The following is a 25,101-nucleotide window of genomic DNA, read 5'->3' as shown; positions in this document are numbered from 1 at the left end:
CCCCTCGCAGAGAATGATAAGCTAGAAGCAAAGATAATTAGCAACCGGTAGAACAATCCTCCACAAAGGGTGCTGATTAGAATGGAGCAGCATCCACTTGGAAGAAGGCATCGAGCCACTGGAATAGGCAGAAATGCACTTCAACATTTTAATCGATATTTTGGAGAAGATAAAAGAGGGAAGGCTAATCACAGCATCAGATCTGTAGAAGCCAAAAAGCTGGGTGTACGGCAGAACCAGGATCCAAAATATCCACAATGGGACAGTGATGGGCTGAGCACAGCAAAGGGAGATTTCACAGGGTTCACTGGAAGGTCTCTGCCGCAGAGAGTGCTGGTTGGCCCCCAATACTCAGTCTACTCTTTTTTTTTTTTTTAGTAACAAAATAAGCTATTATCTCCATGTGACTAATTTCTGGTCTATGAAATGTAAGGAGTGTTGGGTGGGAGTTCTGGGAAGGCTGCTTGAAGAAATGACTTGGCTGGGAAGTGCATCCTTTTGACCCTTCAACCTTTTCTCTGTCTTGTAGCCTGTGATGGCTTGAAGGAGCCTGTGCAGTCACCTTGGACCACACTGTGACCTTGAGGGTGGAAGCCCGGCACTGCTGATGACACTGTTGAGCCTATATATTGATCTATAGCAATCCACACCTGGCTTTCTGTCACACGATTAAAAAATTCATGTTTCTTAGGTAGTGAATTAAATGTCTATTCTGTTTAAGCCACTGTTACTTTTGGTCTCCATTTTCCTCAGCTCAGTACATTTCCTATCTGTTATGAGTTGAATTATGTCCCTAAAAAGATATATTGAGGTCCTCACCCCCAGCACCTGTGAATGTGGCCTTATTTGGAAATAAGGTCTTGGCAGAGAAAATCAAGTTAAGGTGAGGTCATACTGGATTACAGTGGGCCCTAATCCAGTATGACTGGTGTCCTTATAAGAAGAAAAGAGACACACGGGGAGGAGGCCACGTGACTGTGGTAGCAGAGACTGCAGTGACGTATTTACAGGCAAAAGAACGCCAGGGATTACCAGAAGCTAGAAGAGTCAAGGAATGATTTTCCCCTACAGGTTTCAGAGGGAGAGTTCCCTACGGTGCCTGTATATCAGACTTCTAGCTAGCTTCCAGAACCATGAAACAGGAAATTTCTATTGTTTTAAGCCACTCAGTTTGAGGTACTTCATTACAGCAGCCCTAGGAAACTAATATAGTACTAATGGAGTCTTACATTAGGTAAAAATAAACCACTTGGGTCTCAGAAAACCTGATAAGGCATGGCTTAGCAATTGTATGTGTCAAGAAATTATTATCTGTTTGAGCATATGAAACACTCAAAATGAATCAATGCTGTGAATATGGATACCAAGAAAGTTAATGCAACCTTAAAAAGACTTCAAAGAAATGTACTACCTAGAAAAGTTGGCAGTGGCAGGTTTATTCTGCTCCATACTAGTGCTAGTGAGAGCTCACCAAGTGCTGCATGCAACTTTTCTGAAAGCAAAGCACTAAAGAAATGATTGAAGACCTAGGAATACTTGGCCTAGCAGGGGAAAGCTTAGGAAGACAGCTACCTTCAAATATCTAAAAGGTTCTCAGAAAACAGGCAGAGAGTAGGTGCTTACTGAAGGCAAGAACAGAGGAAGGATCAGTCTAGCTTTGTGTAGTACCATTCAACTGAACTAGGACCAACAAGGGAGGCACAGAACACAAATTTAGGCCAAATGTAAGACCTATCTAGCTAAGGAAAATAAAATAAACTTTAAAAGTATGTTGAATGAAGCAACCCAAGTGTCCATCAATGGATAAATGGATGAATACATTGTGGTATATCTATTCAATGGACTATTATTTGGCCATAAAAAGGAATGAAGCACTGACACAGGTTACAACATGGATGAACCTCAGAAACAAAGCCAGACACACAATGTCACACACTGTATGGTTCCATTTATATAAAATATCCAATCTAGGTAAATTCATAGAGACAGAAAGCAGATTAGTGGTTTCCAGGGGCTGAAAGAAGGGGAGGAATGGGGTGTGACGGCTTAATAGGTACAGGGTTTTCTTTCGGGAAAATGAAAATGTTTTGAAACTAGATAGAGGTAGTGATCACACAACACTGTGAACGTAGCAATACTAAGTGCCACTGCATTACTCACTTTAAGATGGTTAATTTTGTCGTGTGAATTTCACCTCGATAATTTTTTTAAAAAGTATATTGAAAAGGAAGGCTAGCATCTGCTCAGGGTAAGCAAATCTGCATGTAGAATCTAGCAAACTCTGCATCAGAAAACAAGCACAGGAAAATCAGAGCAGAGAACTCCAAAAGGCCCTTCGTGGTAAAAACCCGTCGTCTACTGGAGGGTAACCCATGACTAGATACAGACGTTTAAGACTTTCCATCATAGTCCCAAGGTTCTCTTCCTGTACAGCTTATGATTACTGCCTTAAGAGACCACAACTATCTTCATGTTTTCAACTTGTGCAGAAACAAGACACTGTCCCACGTAGCCTGGCAACATTTGCACTGTCTCTAACCTACTTTTTAAATCAATAATCCGTCAGCCACAGCCATTTTGAAATTGCAACACACAATGATCACAAGTTCAGTATTTCCCTTCTCCCTTGAAGGCCAGAGTCCTATATGGTACCAATGTTCCGTTACAAAAGATTTTAACAGTTTTACAACTGAGGATAATGTGAGAAACACTAGGGGTGTCCCACAGTAGGACTGGAAGTCATTTCAGTGCTTTCCTCATGAGGGGTCTTCAAGAAATTTTGTTGAACAAACTAAACTCCGCCACAGTGCTCCTGCCCCCAACAGCGTCACAAGTAAATGTTTTCTTATCAAGCATGGATTCAAGTATGGCAATGTTAGTGAGGAAAAGTTTAACTTGGTTTGAAATCTTAGTTCTATTAAGGAAAAACCAAAACAAACAAACGCTTTATTTTTGGTGAATTACATAATACAGGATCCCCTGGGGGTTCAGCTCACAGCCATACAGACTTGGCCACCTTAAGAAGTAAAAAACCACATACATCCTTAAAATAAATATATATTAAAATAATTATTCTCTAACTTGGATAAGTCTTGTCTCTATCATCAGTGTGAAAAAGAGTTCTATTCACTTAGGAACTTACACATACATTGGAGTTTTCATTCCTGTATTTATCTGCACTTCCTATGTGCAGAGGATGCAAGAGAGTATATTCCTAATAATTAGCAATCTGTATACTGTTAAATTGCCATGAACCTGAAAAAACTTAACTGATTTCTTTTTTTTTTTTAAGGTATCTGAGAAGAGAGACATGTCTAAAACCCTGAGAACAAAACCGTCCCAGCTTTCTTTCTCGTAACACTGGCAAGAGGAGCCAGAAAAAGAGCCAGCTCTCATACCCCAAGTCAATTCTGTAAAGTACTCAAGTCAACTGTAACACAGGACTAAATGAGAGTAGATTTATCATGTGAGGATGAGACTGGCACAGTAAGAGGTAAGTACTTTACCATCAAACTTGACAACATATTTAAAGTCCCCACTAGTCAAGCATTAGGAAAGTCTGGTGATTTTGTCCATATGGATATTCACAAATGCCTATTTTTGCCCACAGACATCAATTTTATATAATCCATGTAATGCTAAACTATTTTTACAAATAAGGAAATGTCCTGTTCGTTGCTATGTCCCTAGTCCCTAGCAAAGTGCCTAGGATATAGTAGGTGTTTATTAAATGAAAGTAATGTATGACTGAGACACAGCAACCCAGAACTTAAGACCCAGTTAAGCATAATCCTGCAAAACAGACCCTTTGGAAAACCCTGTGGTAATTACAATGATCCTGTCCATCGCACTACTGATTTTGGAGCTACCTTGGAACTATCTCTAAAAAGATACAGCTTTTTCCTCCTACTAGGAAAGCCCAGGAACATCATAAATAGAATTAAGAGATTCCCCACTCATCACTAGCAACTGAAAATGGACTGCAGAAGAGTGGGCTGAGTCCCACTGTCAAGGTCCCTGTGAGGAATGGCGAAGAGCAGTATCACCAACCAGGATGCTCTGAACCTCCAGTTATTCCAGACGGTCATGTTCTGAGCAGCAACATGGCCTGAGCAGCTAAGCTAGGAAAGCTTTTCCCTGGGAAGAGTAGTTGATAACCTTGGTAAATGCCTGCCTAACATGCTCCCATCTTGAGGACAAGAAAATGAAGGGAAAAAATACTTCAAAATGCATGTGTTCGCCCACTCATTTAAAAAAGGGTCATAAACAATAAAAGATAACCTGATGTATTAAAGCACTACCAGTAACATCATCAGCATTTACTGGAAAGTTACCGATCTACTAGCTATACACTTTCCTTTCACTTTCTCTCACCAGGAATGGAATCCTAAGACCGGCTGACCTGCTAAGAAGTAATTCAGTTTTCACTGAACTTGACTTGATGAGCTAGATGCTTAAAAAGTCTCAAAGGCAGCATCGGTTCATGAAGCAAGGTGATTCCCCTGGAGTCTACAACGGGATTGATGAGTCACACTAAATATATATACTTTTGCTTTCTTCTTGCACCTGCTGATGCAAATCTTAGGATGAGACTGACGTAAAAAGAATTCGCTATAACAGCTAATTCTCACTTATGTGTTCCATATGTTTTTAAAAAATCTACATTCTACTTTGCTAATTATCAAAGATATACTAAATAAGGCAAGGAACATTTTATACCTATCAAATTAGTTAAAAATAAATTAATGATAATGCCCAAATGCTGCAAAGGCAGTGGTAAAACTGGTACTTAAGTTGAGATAATCCATTAAGAAAGTAATGTGGCAACATGAATCATGTCCACATGGTATTTATGCACTTAGATATGTACTGTTGATAAGAAATATTTCAAATAATAAATAATTTAAGCAGGAAAACATTCATCACAATTTTCTAGTAAATGGATAGTGAAATTGCCTAAAATGTCCAATGAGAGGAATGGTTAAATTTGTGTTTAAAAGTTTTGGTACTGAAAATTAACTAGCAACAGAGACAGATGCTCAAAAAAAAACATGATACAAAAGCATATCTTCATTATGACTGAAACCACATAAAAAATACATATGGATATGCAAAAGAACAAGGGTATACACAACAATGGTGGTAGCCCTTTGTAGTTCTTGACTTCTTGTTAAATTTTGTGAAATGTTATATTATCTTAAAATTAAAATAAAAACCCATGAGAACTTTAAAATATTTTTCTAAAACTAGCCTGTGTATCAACCCTTTTCAGTGAAAAGATCTGAAGATAAAATCTGGTTGTAAAACTGGCCTACGAGTTAAAAAAATAAGTAGATAACAAGCTCCCTATTCTTACTCTCTTCTCATCCAGATCCTTACAAATCCTTGGACCAGATAAATTTGGAAAGCGAGGCATATTACAGTCCTGTATTGGTGAGGCAGACTTCACATTATCATTTTACAGGTTCTAGGACAATCCACAATAAGTCCTGTTTAACCTTGGCTAGCCCAGAGTTGGCTAGAAGTACTTGATCACAAAACCTTCTTTGCCTGGAAGACCTTCAAACATTCCTCTCCGCACAGTTTGGGAAATGCTGCTTGGGTCCATGATGCTCAGAGGGGGCGACAGAGGGAAGGCATCTGACCAGTAAGGTGCTTCCAGACTATGTGCTCCCCAGATGGGAGTCACCAACGAGAGACTGCCTTATCCCTCAGGTGTATGTACTAAGGACGAGAAAACGCTTGAGAACTACTCCTCTGTGCTGCTACTTAGAAACAATGGAATCTCATACAAATCAAATAAGCCCTTTATGGTATAGGTTTGGGAGGTTTTCTGGCCCCTGCAAAAGGGGTTCTGATCTAGTCCAAAGGTAACAGCAGTTTCTATAAAGGAAAGTTATCTATTCTCTGTAATTAAGAAGCGGCAACCAAAGATATGAGTAACCCATACGGGAACTAGTCAGCTTCTCTTTTAGATATAAATATATACTGTTCATGATGTGAAAAATAAAGCATGTATCTTTTTGAAGTCTGGATATTTTCTTAAATACATGTGTGCAGGGTGTCACCACAGGGCATATACCAAATATCCACTTCCCAGAGCTAAGGGAGGAGCAAGCTCCCCCCAACACACACAGACACACAGACACACACACACACAGACAGACACACAGACAGACACAGACGCAGACACACACACACACACACACACACACACACACACACACACACACACACACACACACACACACACACACACTTCTTGAGCATGATACGACCGTTACCTCTGGTCGAAGTGTAGCTTTCATGCAGACTTGGCAAAGAGGTCCATTTCGGGAGAACTGAAGGGGAAGGTGCCGAGTTCGATTTCGACATGTTGGCTCCTCACAAATCAACCAGCCCTGGAGAGACAAAGGATGCTTCAGTCCTATCACCACCATCAACCAATACAAATAAAAACCCTATCGTGATCAAGATAGACTCACTGTGATCAAGGTAGACTCACTGCATTCAAACCTTCCTTAGAGATTCTGAAATAGCTCTCTACCCTTCTTTCCTGATGTGTTAATTTGATCTATGCCCCCAACATAAAAGTTAGGAAACTCATAAAGTTTAAAAACAAAAATCACATGAGATGTTATTTTCTTTACTTAAAAGAAATCCCCAACCCCACCGAATACGCCAAAACCTCCAAAAAAAAACTCATATGATTACATGCAGAATGTAAACTGATGGGTTTACAGGAAATTACAATCTAAATAGGAAAGCAAGGTCTAAAAGCTTTACACAAAGCCTAAAAGCAATTCACTATGGGCTGGCTTTAAGAACCAAGTTGTATGGTACCAACTAAAACAACACAGAGAAGGGAGGGATTCATGTAGATTCTACCTATCTGAGACATATAACTACTACCATAGCAAAAGACCCTGAACTAGAAAAGAGAAAAGACCCTGAACTAGAAAAGAGAAACAGTGGTTCTGAGTCATAGGCAACTGTTTGTTCCAATTCCTAGGGCCTATTACCACATTTTCTTGATTTGAGGACACGGTTTTATTCACATTTTAATGTTTCTGAAACTCAAGACACCTTTACAAATGACATGTATTTATGTTTCCTCCAAAAAAGCTGTTAAGAGTGCAGCTCACAATCGATGGCCCCTCAGAATTAAAGACACGTGATACTTTGCTTTAGCCTGTTCTAGGTATGGGGGAGACAGAGGGATCGTGGGGCTGACAGCAGCAGCTGGTGATACATTTTAAATGTAGCCTATAAAACTAAACATGAGACTAGTTTTTTCTTGAAGTATCAATTTAGGCGTACTAATAAAGGAAACAGTAGCATTCAAGGAAACCATGTATGAAAAATGCAGGACTGAACCACCCCTTCATCATTCATTTGGGTTTGTGACACTATTTGCTACCTGAGGCTTTACACACTTGCGAATATCTATCAGTTAATATTCACAACCATAGCTGTAATTCATTCAATTCTTAACAAAAATTTTTAAAAAGCAAGCAGATAGGTCAATTACCATGTTTTGAGACAATAAAGTATTAAGTACCAGAATACAACCCAGAAGTTAAAATTATTTTTTAATTTTTAAAATATAATGTTCAAAAGCTACAGTTCTTTTCAGATGTTTCTGAAACTTGATTCCATCAACTTACCACAACTTCATGACTCACCAGGTGAGCTACCAACCAGGGAGATGCTAAATTGTCACCTCACCTGTTTCTAAAGCAAACACCCAACTCTATCTCTGACAGAGTTACTAACTAAATGTCCTTTCAAATCATATAGAAAACAGATAATATAATTTGTCTAGACTTCCTACCAGTTATAATTAACATTAAAGAGGTCTTTTCTTCTTTGTCACCTCTCTATTCAGTACTTATTTGGGTTTGTTTGTACTTACTATCTGTTAATCTCCCTTTACAAATGACAACAATAACTAGAGCTATTATGCATGGAAATTAAACATGCTGATAACTGTGTGAAGGGAACTGGGGCTGAAAAAAAATATTAGAAGCCTGTAACTCTTTATGTCTCTTGTTTTATTTTGATAATTAAGCTTTTGGTCTTGGCGTATTTTAAATAAAACTCTTCTATGGGGGAAAGAGGCCCTAATCATATTCAATATATGCTTTGCTTCCATTCAGTTTTGTCAAGTACATTTGGTTAACCCTTTGTTCCCCCAGCAAATATTGACTGTGCTAAATATACCTTTCAAGGAACATTTGAGCTGTTAAAAATAAATATGCCAGGTCTTTGAAAATAGTCCATGATGGCGCAAATCTTACGTTACAAGATCTCATAGTGCATTTTGCCTCTCATGGGTGATAAAAACAAAGCAAAAGAAAATACTAACGTTGTATAAATTCCCTTTGAATTATCACTCACAAGGACAAAATTAAACTTATTTTCATTTCCCATTTGGGAAATAACATGCAGCCCAAAGGTACATTGCCAAGTCAGTGGAAGGAAAAATAATTTAATAATGTGTAGTTCTTTGGAAGTCCAATCTATAAAAATGTTTGGCTTTTAATAAAAAACCCCAGAACCACTCTAAGGATGTCTGCCATCCAAATATGTCATTTTATTATGCAATGCCACATGTAAATGCCAAACTGTCATAACCAAGAGTAATACGGTCATTAAGTTTTCCGATGGCTACTTTAACCATGTTTTAAGTAGAGGGTTCAAAAGAGGTGATGCTGGCCTGTCCAATAGCAAAACAAACCTTTACCAAAACATGCAAAACTCTATCACCTGTTGCTTTAGTCTCAGCATCACTAATTCCTTGAAATCATTGTGTATGAAATTGTGTCAAATGCTGATTGGTTCTGATTGCTAAATTATATTTCTGAGGCCTCAACGAAAATGGTTTCTGTCTGCACATGCTAAAAAGGGATCGATTTCCACTTGTAACTGAGGTGTTCTTGGTAGCTGCACCTTAAACACAAACTGCTATTCATTTGTGTACATCTGTATTTTTAGAAGGATGCACACACAGAAATCACCCACACTCGGAAATGTGGTGCATAGGAGGCATTCAAAAATATCTTTTGAAGAAAATAAATGAATAAAATAGAAGCAATAAAATAAAAACACACAGTAGCAGATTTATGGAAAATAAGGAAAGGGTCTAAAATTCACAGGAGAAAAAAACTTCACAGTAGTTTTCATACTCTTGAATCAAATATATGATGGGTCTTTCTCCCATTTCCAATCAGTTACCAAATCTGTCCGCTGGCCTTATAGTCCCATTATCACCAACCTCACTCAAGCCCAGACCTCAAAACTGAACTACTGTGATAGCTCATGCCTGGTTTCCCTGACTCCATGCTCTCCCACATCCAATGCACAGACTTGCCAAGTGTAGCTTCCCAAGGGCTCTCCACTCCCATCCCCCAATGGTATACCTTCCATAGAGGATAAGAACACATGCTTTGGTCCCATTCCTCCTTTCTCATCATTCTCTTACGCCAGCTCTTCGCCCCACAGCGTTGGTTTTCTCACTGTCCTCACCACTTTTTGCCTATTGCCAACTCCTTGTCTCTGCTCATGCTGTATAACCGCTGCCTAAAATGCCCGTTCCTTGAGCATCACTTCTTTTCCTCGCCTGTAAAATTTTCCCAGCCCTCAGGAACTTCTCCCTCTAGCCCAGCTGCCACTGAGCACACTCTGCTTTGCACTCTCCTGGAACCATCTTATTTTACTTCCCTAACTGGATGGTCAGGCCCTCAGGGAATGACCCACTTTGGATCTGGTAGTGTCCCACCCAATATCAAGCACAAGGGTTCACACTCAATCAAGAAAACCGAACTGAGGTTATGAAAAGGTTATGCACTTGAGTGTGGTCTCTCCCCTCCTATTTATTAATAGGTAATTTTGTATAAAGTTGCCAAACCTCTCTCTAAGCCTCAGTTTCCTCGTCTATAAAACAGGAGGTAATAATGTTTACCCTATTAGAGTTGTTATAAGAAAGCCCGCACAAATGTTCAGTAAATGTCAAATACTGTTATTATCCTCCATATGCCTCCGGTACTGGGGAATGTCAGTGCTGTACTTACAGCTGACAATGCATTATTCAAAATGCACTATTCCAACCAGGAAAGAGCCTGGTCAGCTTCTGCCTGGTGTTATCCCAAAATGGAGAACTTAGGGATAACCCGTAAGATTAGGTGGAGCTGCTTCTCAATTTGGTTGCAAAATAGTACAACTATGCAGTCAACACAAGTGAAATTTCCATGTTTTTCCTGATAAAACTATACTGGATTTGAAGTTATAGATGGCAGAACAGACAGTGAGGAAAGTGCTTTATTTTGGGATTCACAGAGATTTTCAAGAGACAATACAACACAGTACTGCAGTGACGTATGATTTAAACTGTAATGGCTCTCCAGGAGTGCGGTGACAGGGTTACAGGGCGAGGTCTGCCAGCATGCGTGCTGTTACAGAGTTCATCATATCATTACTATTTTTCTATAATGGCCATTAACTGCTCCTCTCCCCAAACTATATGCACTTTGAGAATACCAGATACTCTTTTCACCCAAAACCATTTATAAATGTTCTGGGGTTCCTGTGCAGTCACGTTTGTCTGTCACAGAATTATCCCCAGTGTAAAACGGGTCTTCTTATAGACAGTGCACAGTATGGGCCCACAGCTGCTTTTGAAGAATGACATGTTGTGATTTGGGATTTCCAGAAATATCAAAAAAACAAATTGCTTTCTGACCCACATTTGCACCCAAAACTGGGAGAAAATTTTCCTAAGATCTCCAGGGGAAGTTTTAACAGGAACATAATTTTGCTTTTAAAGTTAAATCTTCTACTACACTGCAGCATGCTGGCATGTCAAAGAGTGATTATTAAGTCTCAGAGAGGTGCCAGGGTAGGAGACGAAAGAGCAAATCAGGAAAGATACACACATAAACTAACTATTCACCAAAGTTAATACAAAAATATTTCTAACAAAATTATCAAACAAAACAAGTGGAAAGTGCCTCGTCGGTCAATGTGAGAATTTTAAATATTATTAAAATTGATTTTTAAAGTAAGACATCTCTTTAAGTGAACAGTCACATGTCATTTCATCCAAGTTATTTGAAACTTATTGATCTTATCATCTGTGCAAGGACCAGACTCTGCCATCAGTTTGCTGAAAAGATAATGGAGCACTCCCAAACTGTTATGATAGGTTAGATGCAAACAGTGGTCCTCATTTAGACACAGAGAATAGCACTACAAGTGGGAAAATTCCAACCTCAGCAATTGTATATTACAGGATAAATTAGCAAGTTGTTCTGCTTTGCCTCGCATCAAATCCAATACCCTAGCCTTGTTATTTTAATTTGCAATCAGAAGCTGAGCATCAGAAGATGTACCTGAGGTACATTAAAGAGCCCCATGCAAGCCATCTTCTCCTGCTATACTGTGAGCAGAGAAAGCCAACAATTACCAGCAATTTTATTTTACCACTGTAGGACAATACTAGAACAGTTAAAATTGTCTCCGTGCAAGCAACCAGGGAAAATATACTTGAAATGACTTTATACGGAAAATTACATTTTGGGGGAAAAAAGTTCAACGGAGGACATGTATCTTTCTGTATGGGCAGCTAAAATCTCTCCTAGTATGTTCAAGCCTATTCTATAAAATACTCTCCCTATTCATCCAACTCAAAAGCAAGCTACATTCTTAGGCTATAATAGGTCACAACTAAGTACACAGTACCTTGCTTCAGGAATAATTTTGCTTTGTCTGTCAATTGTCAACAAAGCACAAAGAGCTCATGCAACCCAGCCATGTACTGTGGATGATAGAGATCTAACAAAATACAAATAGTAAGAATACAAGATTTCTGAGCCGCCCTGCTTTCACTTTACACGAGGAACTGAATGCATTTTCCTCTCCACATTCCATTAATCTCTATTGTATTACAAATCTTTTCATAAAAGACTCTTTTTTTCCCCCTATGTGAAGCTACAAGTGACTTGTGGATGTAATATTCCAACCATGATGAATGTCCGACTTTCCAACATGAATGGTTATAAATGGATGTGTCAGTTAAGGCATATAGTCATTTCAACAAGGAAAAAAAGAAAGAATCAAATGGAATGAGATGGAAAAATGGCTACTCTGATGCTCACATTAATATTTTAGTGATGAGGCCTCTAAGAAAAATTGTTCATTACTTCCAACACGGCTCCGGCCTCTCAACTTCTCGCTCTTGAAAAAACATCACCTTAGGGCTTCCCTGGTGGCGCAGTGGTTGAGAGTCTGCCTGCCAATGCAGGGGACATGGGTTCGAGTCCTGGTCTGGGAAGATCCCACATGCCGCGGAGCAACTAGGCCCGTGAGCCACAACTGCTGAGCCTGCGCGTCTGGAGCCTGTGCTCCGCAACAAGAGAGGCCACGATAGTGAGAGGCCTGCGCACCGCAATGAAGAGTGGCCCCCGCTTGCCGCAACTAGAGGAAGCCCTCGCACAGAAACGAAGACCCAACACAGCCAAATAAATAAATAAATTTAAAAAAAAAATCACCTTAGGTATGTACACATACTAACAAATAAACTTCAAAAGTTAACTCAAGGCTTAGTTTCATCAATATGTATACAGAAAAAAAAGACTGGAAGGTAATACTCTAAAAAGCCATCCCTGGTTATCTCTAGGTAGTTTCTTTTGTTTCTGTATTTTGTAAATTTTCTACAAGTGTACATTGTTTTTTAATCAGAAAACTGTTATTAAATGGGGGGTGGGGGAAGAGACAGTTTTGCCAAGAGTGTTCAATATAACAGAATTACTAACACATCTGAAAAATATTTTGAGCTTTAACATGTGTTTGGTTGTTTCCAAAATGATTTTTCAGAGAATGGGCTTATGGGAAAAAAAGGCACATAAAAAACATTTTCTTAAAAAATTTTTTTTAACTCTCAGAAATTTCTAGAGTAGGTCGATTTTAAGCACATAAGCAGTTTCCAAATAGAAAGTGGCAGGGCATGCATTATTAGTATTACAATCATATATGAAATTAAGCTACTCACTAAAATGCACATAGCCTTCTATGGAATATGATTTGATCTCCAAGGGTAGGTAATAAATCAGTTTTAAAGAGAGGTGCTTTGTTCCTCAGGCCTCTTCCCCTGTCTTTATTCAGTGTACGAATGGATCAGCTTAGATGTCCAGGGTAGGGATCAAATAAAAAATTCAATCAGGAGGGCATGCCTAGAAACTTATTACTAGCAGAGTTTCTTTTCTTTGCTCAAGTCTAGCTAAAAGTAATTTTTATTGTTCGTTTGTTTCCAGGCTATTTATTGGCATGGTTTAATGTGATATACCTTTGGGTACTGAACAACAAATGTTCAAACTGAACTATCTATGCAGTTGCCTCAAAGGGCATCTTAAAATCAGAATGGACTTCAAACCATCACCAGGCAGTGTTTGTTCATTTAACTTTAATTATTTTCTCCTTGAGAATGGTACTAATGAAACTGAATATCTTTCATGGTTTCGAAGGACCGTCTGAATAGTCTGTAAACAGAACTAAGGGTAGACGAGAGATCTGGCTGAGCCAGGGGGTTGCTAGGTGATGTAGAATGTAAACCCACAAACTTGTTAAGGTTTGCTTTGCTTTCATGCCACTTTCACACACTCTCAAAAGTTTTAAGAATTGATTTTTCAGGTGGCCATTAAAAAAAAAAAGAAGAGAATTCCTCCCCCCCTCTGAAATACTCCCCCAAATGCTCTGCCAGATTCGGAAGGGTTGAAATCCATCTGACCTTTGGCTGTAACCTGGGAAACTTTTGCTTTTACGTAAATGTAGGATCATGTATTTTATGAATGCCATCACCAAAGAAGCAAATCCACAAAAGTGGATTTCCAAATTTCAAAATGACATGTCTAATCTTTTCTTATTCAACTTGGAATAAAATAAAGATTTCTTTCCAGAAAAAAAAACTGTGACCACAGCTTAGAGGGATTTGGGGCACAAAACCCACAACCCCATGGCAAATACCTCAGCACAGATTACCGTCGTGACAGACCTCTCGGTTTAGCCCCTGGCGGCTCTCTTCTGGCCTACACACCAGGTCTCACTGCCTGTGAGGCTTCTCCCTGCCGCCCCCTCCCCCAAGCTCCTCTTTAAGTAGCTGATCAGAGATTGTCCAGTAAGAGCACTTTATTAGATCATCAGGCAGAGGGGTTCACAAGTACTGAGAGCAATGGGCTCAAATGCGGCACATCAGTTTTAATAGACCAGGGGCTACTAGTAAACTGCAGATACTGCTGAGAACTTTCCATGCACTGAACTCTTGAAAAAGCACCGTCTCTCCAGCTTAAATGCAGCTGCCTCTTTCAATGCCGCAAATGGGTAAATTTGACAAAAAAGCCACCATTAAGACTACATGAAAGGCTCAAGACAACATCCTTTCAATGCTTTGTACTTCAGTAATCAGATGTACTTACTCACCCCCTCCCCCAAACCCGATCAAGAACTATTTCTGAATGGTAGGAAATAATTCCACTTTGTACATCTTTTAGTTAATCAAGACTTTCTATTCAGCAATTTGACCTTTTGTTCAAAACAGGATTATCAGTTTTTTCGCCAGTTACCAAGGGCGACTCGCATGGTGAACATAATTGCAATAATTTGCAAAACACCATGGCAACCCACATTACAACTAGGTAAATACTGGGCTTTTGTGCTACATTGTTATTTTCAGAGATGCTGAAGTCAAAGAACGAATGACAAATGAACACAAAATTTATATTTGCTTTGTCTCAAAAGAGAAGAAAATTGATAACAAGAATTGGGGGGAAACCGACTACAGCTGTAATTTCTAACTTGATTAATTAGGATGGTAACAGTCCTTAACAGTATATTCAACAAACAGCCCTGACTTCGTCTCTCCACCCACCTCTCTCTATACCACTACCAGTATCCACCCCCATCCCAGACAAATTTTTTCAGCTTGGAGAACAAACATCCCCCATTTGCTCTTTTCTTCAACTTAATGGAATCCTTAATTGCAGAATATTGTTCTCCTGCTCTTCACGGCAATGAAAACGGAGAGAAAGGAGGAGAGTGCCAGGGCAGACAGGGAGCTACAGTCATTTTTTTCCTGCCTCTTTTGGACACCCCAGGCCCAATGATGAGACGGCATTTTTCTGGTATCAGCAGCTGTTTCGTAGCAGACAATAAAGTAAAAACTATTTAGCTTTGCAGAAAAGCCACTTCTTTCCTCTTGGCAATACAAGGTAAGTCTACATGGCGAGATGAAGTTTCATAATTTAAATGCCAGAACATAAGATGAGAAAATAATGATAATAAAAAAAAATACATTTTTCCTGTAAAGAAATTATTAACTGTGGTTCTGTCCAAAAAGCTGTTGAAATGCATGTGTTTGCTATCTGGGGAAGATGTTCGACAATACCACCCATGTGCTGAAAGCCACTTTATACTCAGAGAGCCCAATTCACAAAACAATTTAAAAACAGAAACTCAGTACTCAGAAATTAATACAAAAATCAAAATCATATTCTTTGTAAACATGGTCTGGAAAACAGTATTATCATCTTTTCTGTAATAAATGTGACGATTAGGAAAGTTATATCAGAATTGCTTTACTTAGGTATGAAAGGCAGGCTCTACTTTATAGTAAAGGAGCAGTTTTTTCTAAGGGGCACAAATTCTGCTGTAACGCCTAGCTTTTTGGAAATTATCAAAATTGACTTTCCCATGTAAAATGTAATGTTTGGGAATGAGAAAAGAAAAATACACAGAAAGGGTTTACAGAAGTTATACAGCCGAGATCGCGAAAAACAAGAAGCACCAGATGCACTCTCAACACAGCCCAGCCTGCTTTCCTCCATCTGCTTATTACAAGGCAGAGCAAAAGCAGTCTCTCAAATGATCTGCATATACAGTCCTCCTAACTTTTGAAAAATCAAATGAACGTGATACTATAATGGGTCCATTCTTATTTTGTCAGGTCTGAAAACTCCCAGATAGATTTCTAAGATTCAGCTTAGAGAGATCACAATATAACATTCTTCAGAATATGCCTCTGAAATTACAGATACTGTGATTTCTCCTGAGAAGTAAAAATCAAAAGAATGTGACACGTTAACTCCTTCTCAGTCAGTGACAACCTCTTTATACTTGGAAAATATATTTTATTTTCTGGCTTAGTTCATTCTGAATTTACCATACCTATATTAAGTGCATTCCTACCTAAAGCCCAAATGTTAAGAGGAAATGGATTCTTCAATGCCAAATGATAAAGGGTTCAACAAGCTGTCAGTATTTTTTGATCAAACAGACTTGACGACAGATCATAAAGTGGGCCTAAAATCGTCATGACACTTGAACTTCTTTAAGAAACCCTTATTTATAAATGAAATATTTTAGAATCTATCTGGAATTTCTTCACTTATAATATTTTACTTAGTATACTTGTTCCCTCCTGTCCCAACCTTTTGTAGCTTCTATGGCTTCTGTGGTTCCCGTGGGTTTTTTGCCTTTTCTCCTCTTGTTTTTTCTTCTCTTTTTTTTCTCAACTGGATAGGATGCTTCTTGACTTCTATTTGTGAATTGCAATATCCAACCCTCTATAACGCCAATAAATTACCCAAATCAAGAATGGCAAATACCAAGCAGGTGGACTGCATTCCATCTCCAACTCCATCCCCACAGGCGATATAGGATGAAAACTGGTACTCAAAATGAAACCCACCTGCTATCCCTGCCCTGAATCCTGCTTGCTCTAGAATTCTCAACTCTGGCTGCACAGCGGAATCACTAGGGGAACATTACAAACAGATTGCTGGGCGCCACCCCAGAGTTTCTGCCTCAGTCGGTCTTGGGGGGGTGCCTGAGAATGTGCATCTCTAACAAGCTCCCAGGCGATACTACTGCTGCTGCTGGTCTCAGGACCACGCTTTGGGAACCACCAGTCTGGGGTACAGAATGGGCATCAGGATTTTAAAAAGCTCCCCAAGTGATTCCAATGTGTGGCTCTGGTTGAGATTCACTGTCTGTGTGATTCTCATTCTCTACTGTTCTAAGGGAACTACTGGTTATTATCTTCGGAAGAATGAAGTTTATAAACAGAACTGTACTAAAAAACTCTGCCCTCTCAACTCTTTCTCCTTCAACATTTACTCTTTCTTTAGATACTATTGATGTGATTCTCTCTTTTACTCTTTCGAAGTTCTCCATGTGCCATTAGAATTATTAGCAAAGCCTCATACCGGACGTAATTCTATTAGAAGAACTGACCAATTCCTACCTGGTTTATAACATGTATGTAGCTTAGTAACATTCCTCCCTTAAACAAACCAATAAACAAACCCTTACTCTAGCACTGACAATACAGTCCCTACGATATGAAGTGTGCTTCACTTAGGAACACAGAATTTTAGGAGTGCTGGTGAAAATCGTGTCTCTGAAAGCAAGTGCAATTCCATTTTTGACTTTGACAAGTAATATGAAATATATTTGAACCCTAAATTTTAAAGTTGGAAGGAACTTTAGAGCTCTAGTCTAATCCTTCACATTCGATCTGAAGAAAATGAGGCCCAGGAAACAGTAAACTCCTTGTACACTGTCACAGCAATAAGCTGCAGGGCCACCCGGGTCTCTGAACTTCTAGTCCAGTGCTCTTTGCTCTCTGTACCTACTCTGCTTAGTGCATGAGCCAAGAGCCATACATGGTTCCTGAGTACTTGAAACATGGCTAGTCCAAATTGAGCTGTGCTGTAAGTGTAAAATATACAGCGAATTTCAAAGACTTAGTCCAAAATAGGCAATATAAAGTATCCAACTGACATTTTAAATATTCATTAGATTGAAATAATTTGAATATAATGGGTTAAGTAAAATCTATTACACAACTATCTCTCCCCTTGTTTTTAAAAATACAAGAAATGTATCATATACACTGTGCTAAATCTTGCTTTTTCCACTTAAAAGTAGAGGAAATTATACCCTCTAAGCACAGATAGACCATCAATGTTCTTATTAATGGCGGCACAGAATTCTCTTGTATGATTATAATAATTCAATAAATCAGTCCTCTTTTGACCAACAATTAGGTTGTTTTTGGTCTCTTACTATTACCAGTAATGTTGCAAGGAATATTCTTGTACAGTACCTTTGACAATATCCGCAAGTCCTGCCTATCTGTAAGGAGAGATACCCAAATTGGAATTGCTGAGCCAAAAGGTATATTCATTTAAAATTTTGAAAGATGTCACCAAGCTGTGGTCCAAATAGGGCGTACCAGTTTCCACACTGACCAACAGTGCATTCGAGTACTCCTTTCCCCGCACCCTTGCCTATTGATAGTGCTACCTATTATCTAACTTTTGGATCTCTGTCATTCAGATAGGTGAAAAATGGTATTCGTTTGGACTTCTGAACTTAAGAGTGAGCTTGAACATCTCTACCTATGTTTATAAGCCATTTGTATTTCTTCCTCTATGAACTGCTTGTTCCTGTCCTTTACCAATTGATTTTTCTACTAGGTTGTTGGTCTTTTTCTCCTTGATTTGCAAGACTGCTTTATATGTGAAGGAAATTCGCCCTTTATTTGCTACGTGGGCAGCTATATTTTCCCTTCTTCATCATTTCTCTTTTGACTTTATGGGGTGTGTCTGTGTGTGTATATATGTAACTTTTACCCTGCAGAAATTTTTATTTTTTAATTTGTAGTCAAATTTATTGATAGTTTTCCTCTTTGGAGTCTGATTTTTGTGTTGTTTCAAAAAGTCTTCCCAACTCCAAGATTATTAAAAATATCCATTACTTTTATAGTTTCATTTTCTAAGTCTAAGTTTTTGAGGCATCTGGAATTTGTTTTAGTGTAGAGAGCAAGGAAGAAATACAACTGTATTTTTTTTTAAGATCGACTATTCCCTACTGATATGGACCACCTCTTTATGTAATACTAAATGCAACTTTTAGATATATCTCTGGACTTTCTCTATTGGCTCCATCAAAAATCAGGAGAGCACCAAAAGACTTTAATTACTCTAAACTCCTAAAATTTTTAATAACTGGCAGGTCATCTTTTTTGAAGGAATTTTCCTGCAATTTTTTTTTTAATGGAAGAAGCTTTAAATTTATGGATAAACTTAAAAGAGAATGATCCTAAACTGTTGAAGAGTCTTAGCCAAGACTAGGATATACTTTTCCATTTACTCAAGTCTTCTTTTAAGACCTTCAGTAGTAGTAAACTTTAAAGTTTACTTTATATCTATATCTATATATATCTCACATTTCTTGTTAACTTTATTACTAGGTATTTAATCTTCTTAGTCATTACTGTAAATGGTATTTAGTTCTTCCATTATATTTTCTGATTGTTGTTGGTGTAGATCAAAGCTATGATTTTTTAATATTAATTTTTAACTAGTGACTTTATTGATTTTTGTGGTTTTTTTGGCAGTGCCGCGCAGCTTGGGGGATTCTCAGTTCCCTGACCAGGAATTGAACCTGGGCCCCGGCAGTGAAAGCCCAGAATCCCCAACAGGGAACTCCTCCTAAATTCTTTTTGTCTATGTTAGATTTTTGGTTGATTTCATTAGGTTTTCAGGGTTCGCATGGATCTGTAAATAATGATAATTTGCCTCTTCCCCTTCCAATTTTTATATACTATTTCTTTTCCTTGTCTAATTACAGTAGCTAATTCTTTGAAAACTTGGTATTTGTCAACATTTTCTTTGGGCTGCCTCTGGTATCAGATTTCCCAAGAACCTAGGGCTGTGGACCCAAAAACTAAGCCATCAAAGGATCTCTGCAACTGGAAAAAATTATATTAAAATCACTATAGACCTCTGGCTCGGAAGGCCTAAAATCAACTTTGGGGCTGAATTTAATTTAAACATTTTAAATGTTGACTAAATACTAAAATGGTTCCTTTTATATTTGGGGAATTCGTTCTCTTAAAAGCTCCCTTCCCTAACACAGTCTTCTTAACCAATCACTTCTCCTGTCTCTGTCTCTAGCTAGATGGTGTTAAGGTCTGTTCTAGCAAGAGACTCCTCTAATTCTGTGACATAATTTTAAAAAACAAACATGAGGTTCCCCATAAGTCTTCATGACTTATCCATAACTAAGGTTAGGACAATACACACAAATTTCTCTCACAGAAAGTATTTCCTCTTAACTAAATCTCATTACTCCACCATTATTAAGTTAGGATTTCATGTTGTTATTGTTTTCTTGCAGCTCCTGGCTGAGTAGTAAACCTCAGTGAGTATCTAGAGTAGTGGTTCTCAAAGCGGTCCCTGAACCAGCAGTATCAGCATCACTTGGGAACATGTCAGAGAAGCAAATTTTCAGGCCCCACCCTAGACCTAGAATCAGACACTCTTGGGGCGGCATCTAGCAATCTGTGTTTCACTAAGTCCTCAATGGTGTGGCTGTGATAAGTGGGCATGTATTTATACAAATAAGGCTTAATATGTATAAATCATGAGGCTAAATGGCATACTCTATCAAGTTGTAAAACACAGAAGCCAGGCTGAGGTAGAGTGCTAGCACGATGGAAGAAAGGGGGAAAAAAATCTATCTATCCATAAAAAAATCAGCTGCTAATCCTGACATTTGCCCTCTCAAAGCCCAAAATACTCTATGCCCTTCTGAATACTTAGATTACTAAGGATTTGAATATATATATTTCCAGGGCCTACAATTTCTAAACTGCAAGAAGCATAAAGACAAAACCTCTGAAGAAAATACTGTCTACCTTAGCAGCTGTTTTCGTGTGTTACAGAAACAGGTTCAAAGAAAACTTCTTTAGATTCAGCTCCCCAGCTCTCCTGACCTTGGTCTCTGGATCTTCTAACTAGCCCCTGAATCCATGTCTCACCCATCTGCAGCAAGCCTGACGTGCCTCACACGGATGCTGAGATGATCTTAGGCAGGCCTGTCCATGCACTACTCCACTGCCCTACTTCTGATTCCATTCTGGAGCTTAGGAGATGCTACTGGGAAAAGATTCTCTTCAGCTCTTCATCTGACATTTCATATAATAAAACTAACGAATTTGACTTTGCTGCATAAGTACAGTCACTGAGTGTTCCTCCAGGAAAGCAGGAAATGGAGCTGGAGTAGGCCATTAATTAACTAAAACCAGAGAAGTCTACCTAATCAACTCTCCTTCCCCGGGAACATGCTCAGAAGGCCTTGTATATTAGAAGCCAGCAGAGAGATTGACATTTCCACATGTGGGACTCCAAAGTATCATTGAGGAAGGAAAGCCCTTTGCAACAGAATGGGTTTTTATAAATTTTGTGGAGGAAAGAAGGTCTGAGATACTTCACTAACTGGCCACAAACCAGACACACAGTTACCGATCACACAAAAGCCTCCAGCATCAAGGTAGTCAAATACCTGAGGCATTTTCCATGCCAACATGAAAAGAGGAAGACTCTCCACTCTACTGCTACATTTACCGCATCACAGGAGCATCAATGATCTCAGAAGGATGTGGGTACAGGTACCTGGAGTGGAGATACAGCTGTTCACGTGTCTGGCAAACTGATTCCCTAAGCAGAAAGGATTTGTCCTTCATCCAGCCCAGCTCCCATCCGGGCTGCCCTCACCAGGAACATCATGACCAAAACAGTATTTGAAGTGACTTTTAAAGAGAAAACACCCCCCTCTCCCCCAGCCCCAAGAGAGTTGAATTTTTTACACATTTGTATGAATTAAATTTAGTATCAAATAATTAAAACGAACACTTCTTAAGGGCAAACAACATGCTGGACCTGTATGTAAAACATTATTTCAATTGTATCTCTGGGGGAATGGATATTTTCATCTGAGAGACCTGGAGAGCAAGACAGCGAGCATGGCTCTAAGTGCTGGAGGCCCAGACATGCCAACATAAAAGATTAAGGGTATTTTGAGGATGGAAGAAAGAAGGGAAGAGGAAGAAGAAAGGGAGACACAAGGGCATCCGCAGGCCAGTCCCTCAGCCCCCAAGGGAGAGGATCCTATCATTCAGCTTTGAACCCCCGGGGCCTGAAGTAATGTGTCACACACTGCAGGAGCTGAAGAAATGTTCTTTCAATTTTAAACTGATGCAATTAAACTTTATGATATCAAGGGCAATTTGGACGCTGAACACTCTAGCTTCCCTCAGGCTAGGTTGCTGGTGAGAATCCAAAAGCCCTTCCTTCGCAGGAGGCCGATAAAGAAGCCCTGTGGCAAAACAGCAGGAGCCAACTCAAAGCTCTCTCCTCATCTCACTGCAGGCCCCTTTCACCTGGAGAGCCTTTGGGTGTGCCCCGCTTGGATACCGCAGTAACACCTACCCACCCTCTTCCATGGGATGATACATCATGTGGGACCAATGTCTTAAAACTGCCTGAGAACTGCAGACTTGTGAACAAGTGTAATTCCCATGTACATGCATTCAGGTCTTCTTTCCTGACAATAACGGTATATAAGTAGCATGACTTTTATTTGAAAGATAGACTTAATTAAAAGAAAGAAAAAAGAAAACATGTCCATCTCATCTAATCTTCAACTTTCTAGTCTAAACCATAGTAAAATGGTTAATGAAATTACATTTTTCGAAAATTATGCTTGGAGTTAAAAAAAAAATCCCAATAACCTAAATGGGAAAAGAATAGATACAGGTATATGTATAACTGAATCATTCTGCTGTACATCTGAAACTAACACAACATTGCTAATCAACTATACTCCAATAAAAAAATTTAAAAAATTCCCATCATCCACTGGGTGTCACCAGGCTTTTCTGCTGGAAATCAGAGTTTTCAGAGAATTCCAAGTCATTGCGACTCTCCCCTCCTCTCAAGGTTTCTCCAAGTGTACAACTGTGGGAAGTAATGCCACGTCTCAAGTTGTTTATTCCTGGAAGATTTTCAGTTCCATTGTACCATGAGCAGTTTATGAAATATTTGAGAAGTATGTAAGCCCTATCTGAAAGCTCCAAAACAATCCGGAACATCATCTATGCTGACCGAGGAATGAAAATATGAGAACACAACCTTCCACTAAACAACCAAAATGACTCTCCCTGTTTGCCCACGAAGGGAAGCCCAGCATTATTTAACCTTTTCCCTAACATGGACGACATTAAAAAACACTTCACTTATGAATTTAACAGACTGAAAGTAAGCTTGAACTGGAAATGCCACAGAGAACTGCCATTATGTTCATAATTCAACTTTGTGTTATTCAATACAACCTAAGGGGCAGCTTTTGTAGAGCACAAAATATGAACTGCACATTTCTGAAAGGTCATGAGACACTAGGAGACAAGAATAAAGTGAATTAGTGAAAATGAATTCAGTGCAGATTTTTGCATTAGAAGTCAAAGTTAATACAGTTATTACAAAAAAGTTACCATCAATCTCTCAGAAACAGTGAGCTGTAACATTATAACTTACTAAATATTTCATCTAAGAGTTTGGATATTTCCCTCCCCGAGGCATACAAAAGGTTCTCCTTTCCCTCTGTGTGTACAATTTGTTGTTTACCTTAAAAAAGAAATTTCCTGAAAATGCATTTTCCTTCTTTTTAAGAACCCCAGTGACTCAACAGCTAAAAAAGTGGAATCTATGAGACCTAAAAAAGATTTAGGTCGATATTAAATTTTATTTTCATTACCATTAAAATATATTTTTTCAAGGTCACTATACATGTTAATGTAAATTAGTTCTTTAAGAAAAGCATGCATGAGTAATTTTTGGATAAAATAAAACCTCATACTTTGTAAAGGTTTCACATATTAAAAAAAATACATAAAGTCATTTCAAGTAGAAAACTAGCTTACATTCTTTCTGAAGAACAAACACATTAAATTAAAACCTCAAGGCCAAGGAGACATAAAGGAAAGACCAAGTTCTTATAATGGTGTTCGGGAGCCAGGAAGCCATGGTACAAATGAGACTAGAATTTTCTAAGTAACTCTAGGTCAAAAGTATACTTATTCAAAGATTATTTCCAAGCTAAAAACTTCATGAAATAAATAAAAACAAAGAGTGTAACACTGTAATTCACAGAAAACTCGAGGATGTCCTGTGCATATTTTTAAAAACCCATTAATTGGAAAGGGGAAAAATGAGTCATTTTGTTGGCAAACCTACTAAAATTTCCAAAAAAAAAAAAAAAATACTGGATACATGACAGACTTGAGTAAAAATCAGAAATGTCAAAATGATTAAATATACAAATTTCAAGAAACAAAATCAAAACAGTTTATTGAGATATTAATGATATATGAAACAAATATAAAAAATTTTTACTTAAGAGCTCAAAATATTGTTTATTTTAGCTTCATATTCAAATTAGCTCATAATCTCTATTAATATTTTAAATCAAATGGAAAAATTATTTTGTCATTAAAGCAGTACTTTTGGGCAAACCTAGTCTATTTTACTAGTCTATTTTAAAATAATTTAAGAAATAAAAAGTATAAAGATAAAAATCTTAATATGCAGTTTGGTAAAGTTCAAGTCAGTCTTTGAACAACACGTTTATCTATCCAGTAAAGCTTGTGTTAATGCGATGTAAGAGTTTGGCAAATTCAACTTTAATGGAGCATAAAAGTGCTTCTGCTTGAAAGTGAGATCATTTTTAAAAATTCAAAGCATGATCACTTTTTTTCCGTAGGAACAATCTGATACAAGCAGCAAAGCTTAAATAAACTAGAAACATTTCAAATGATCCATAAAGGATTAATAAGCACTGCAGGAAGTCCTATAGGCTCAGCGTATACATTTTCCATCTCTTCCCCCCATGATGGACATGATATAAAATTCTAAACAGAAGTGAAGTTTCAAAGTCCCTGAATGTTAGAGGGTTCTCGTGTTGAGGTGAGAGGTCGCAACTTAGGGCTCTCTAATTTGAAATGGATCAAAATTATGATGGTATTAGGACAAGAATCATGCAAATTTGGACATTCAATTAAAAAGGTCTTCTTGCTGAGGGTAACAGCCAGTGGTCAGAAGCAAAACTAAGGCAAAAGGAGTAGTGGTAAGCTACAGGCCACTAATATAACAAGAACAAAATGACAGCTATTATTTTGGCAGAGATAATCTATGCTGAAACACAAAA

At 38.4% G+C, this 25,101-nt stretch overlaps 1 protein-coding gene across 3 annotated transcripts in view; it reads right to left on the bottom strand.

The window, feature by feature from the left end:
* Positions 1-25,101, bottom strand: part of POLA1 (DNA polymerase alpha 1, catalytic subunit) — a 292,398-nt gene that overhangs the window by 93,351 nt on the left and 173,946 nt on the right. For all 3 annotated transcript variants that reach the window (XM_082375477.1, XM_082375478.1, XM_082375479.1), the window contains one exon: positions 6,285-6,401. In XM_082375477.1, the coding sequence (XP_082231603.1) occupies positions 6,285-6,401 (117 nt within the window). The remainder of the gene's footprint in view (positions 1-6,284; positions 6,402-25,101) is intronic.

Source organism: Balaenoptera borealis (genome assembly GCF_965194805.1).
Source record: "Balaenoptera borealis genome assembly, chromosome: X".
NCBI lineage: Eukaryota > Metazoa > Chordata > Mammalia > Artiodactyla > Balaenopteridae > Balaenoptera > Balaenoptera borealis.
Note: the sequence above shows the minus strand (reverse complement) of the source record. Positions and strands in the feature narration are given on the sequence as shown.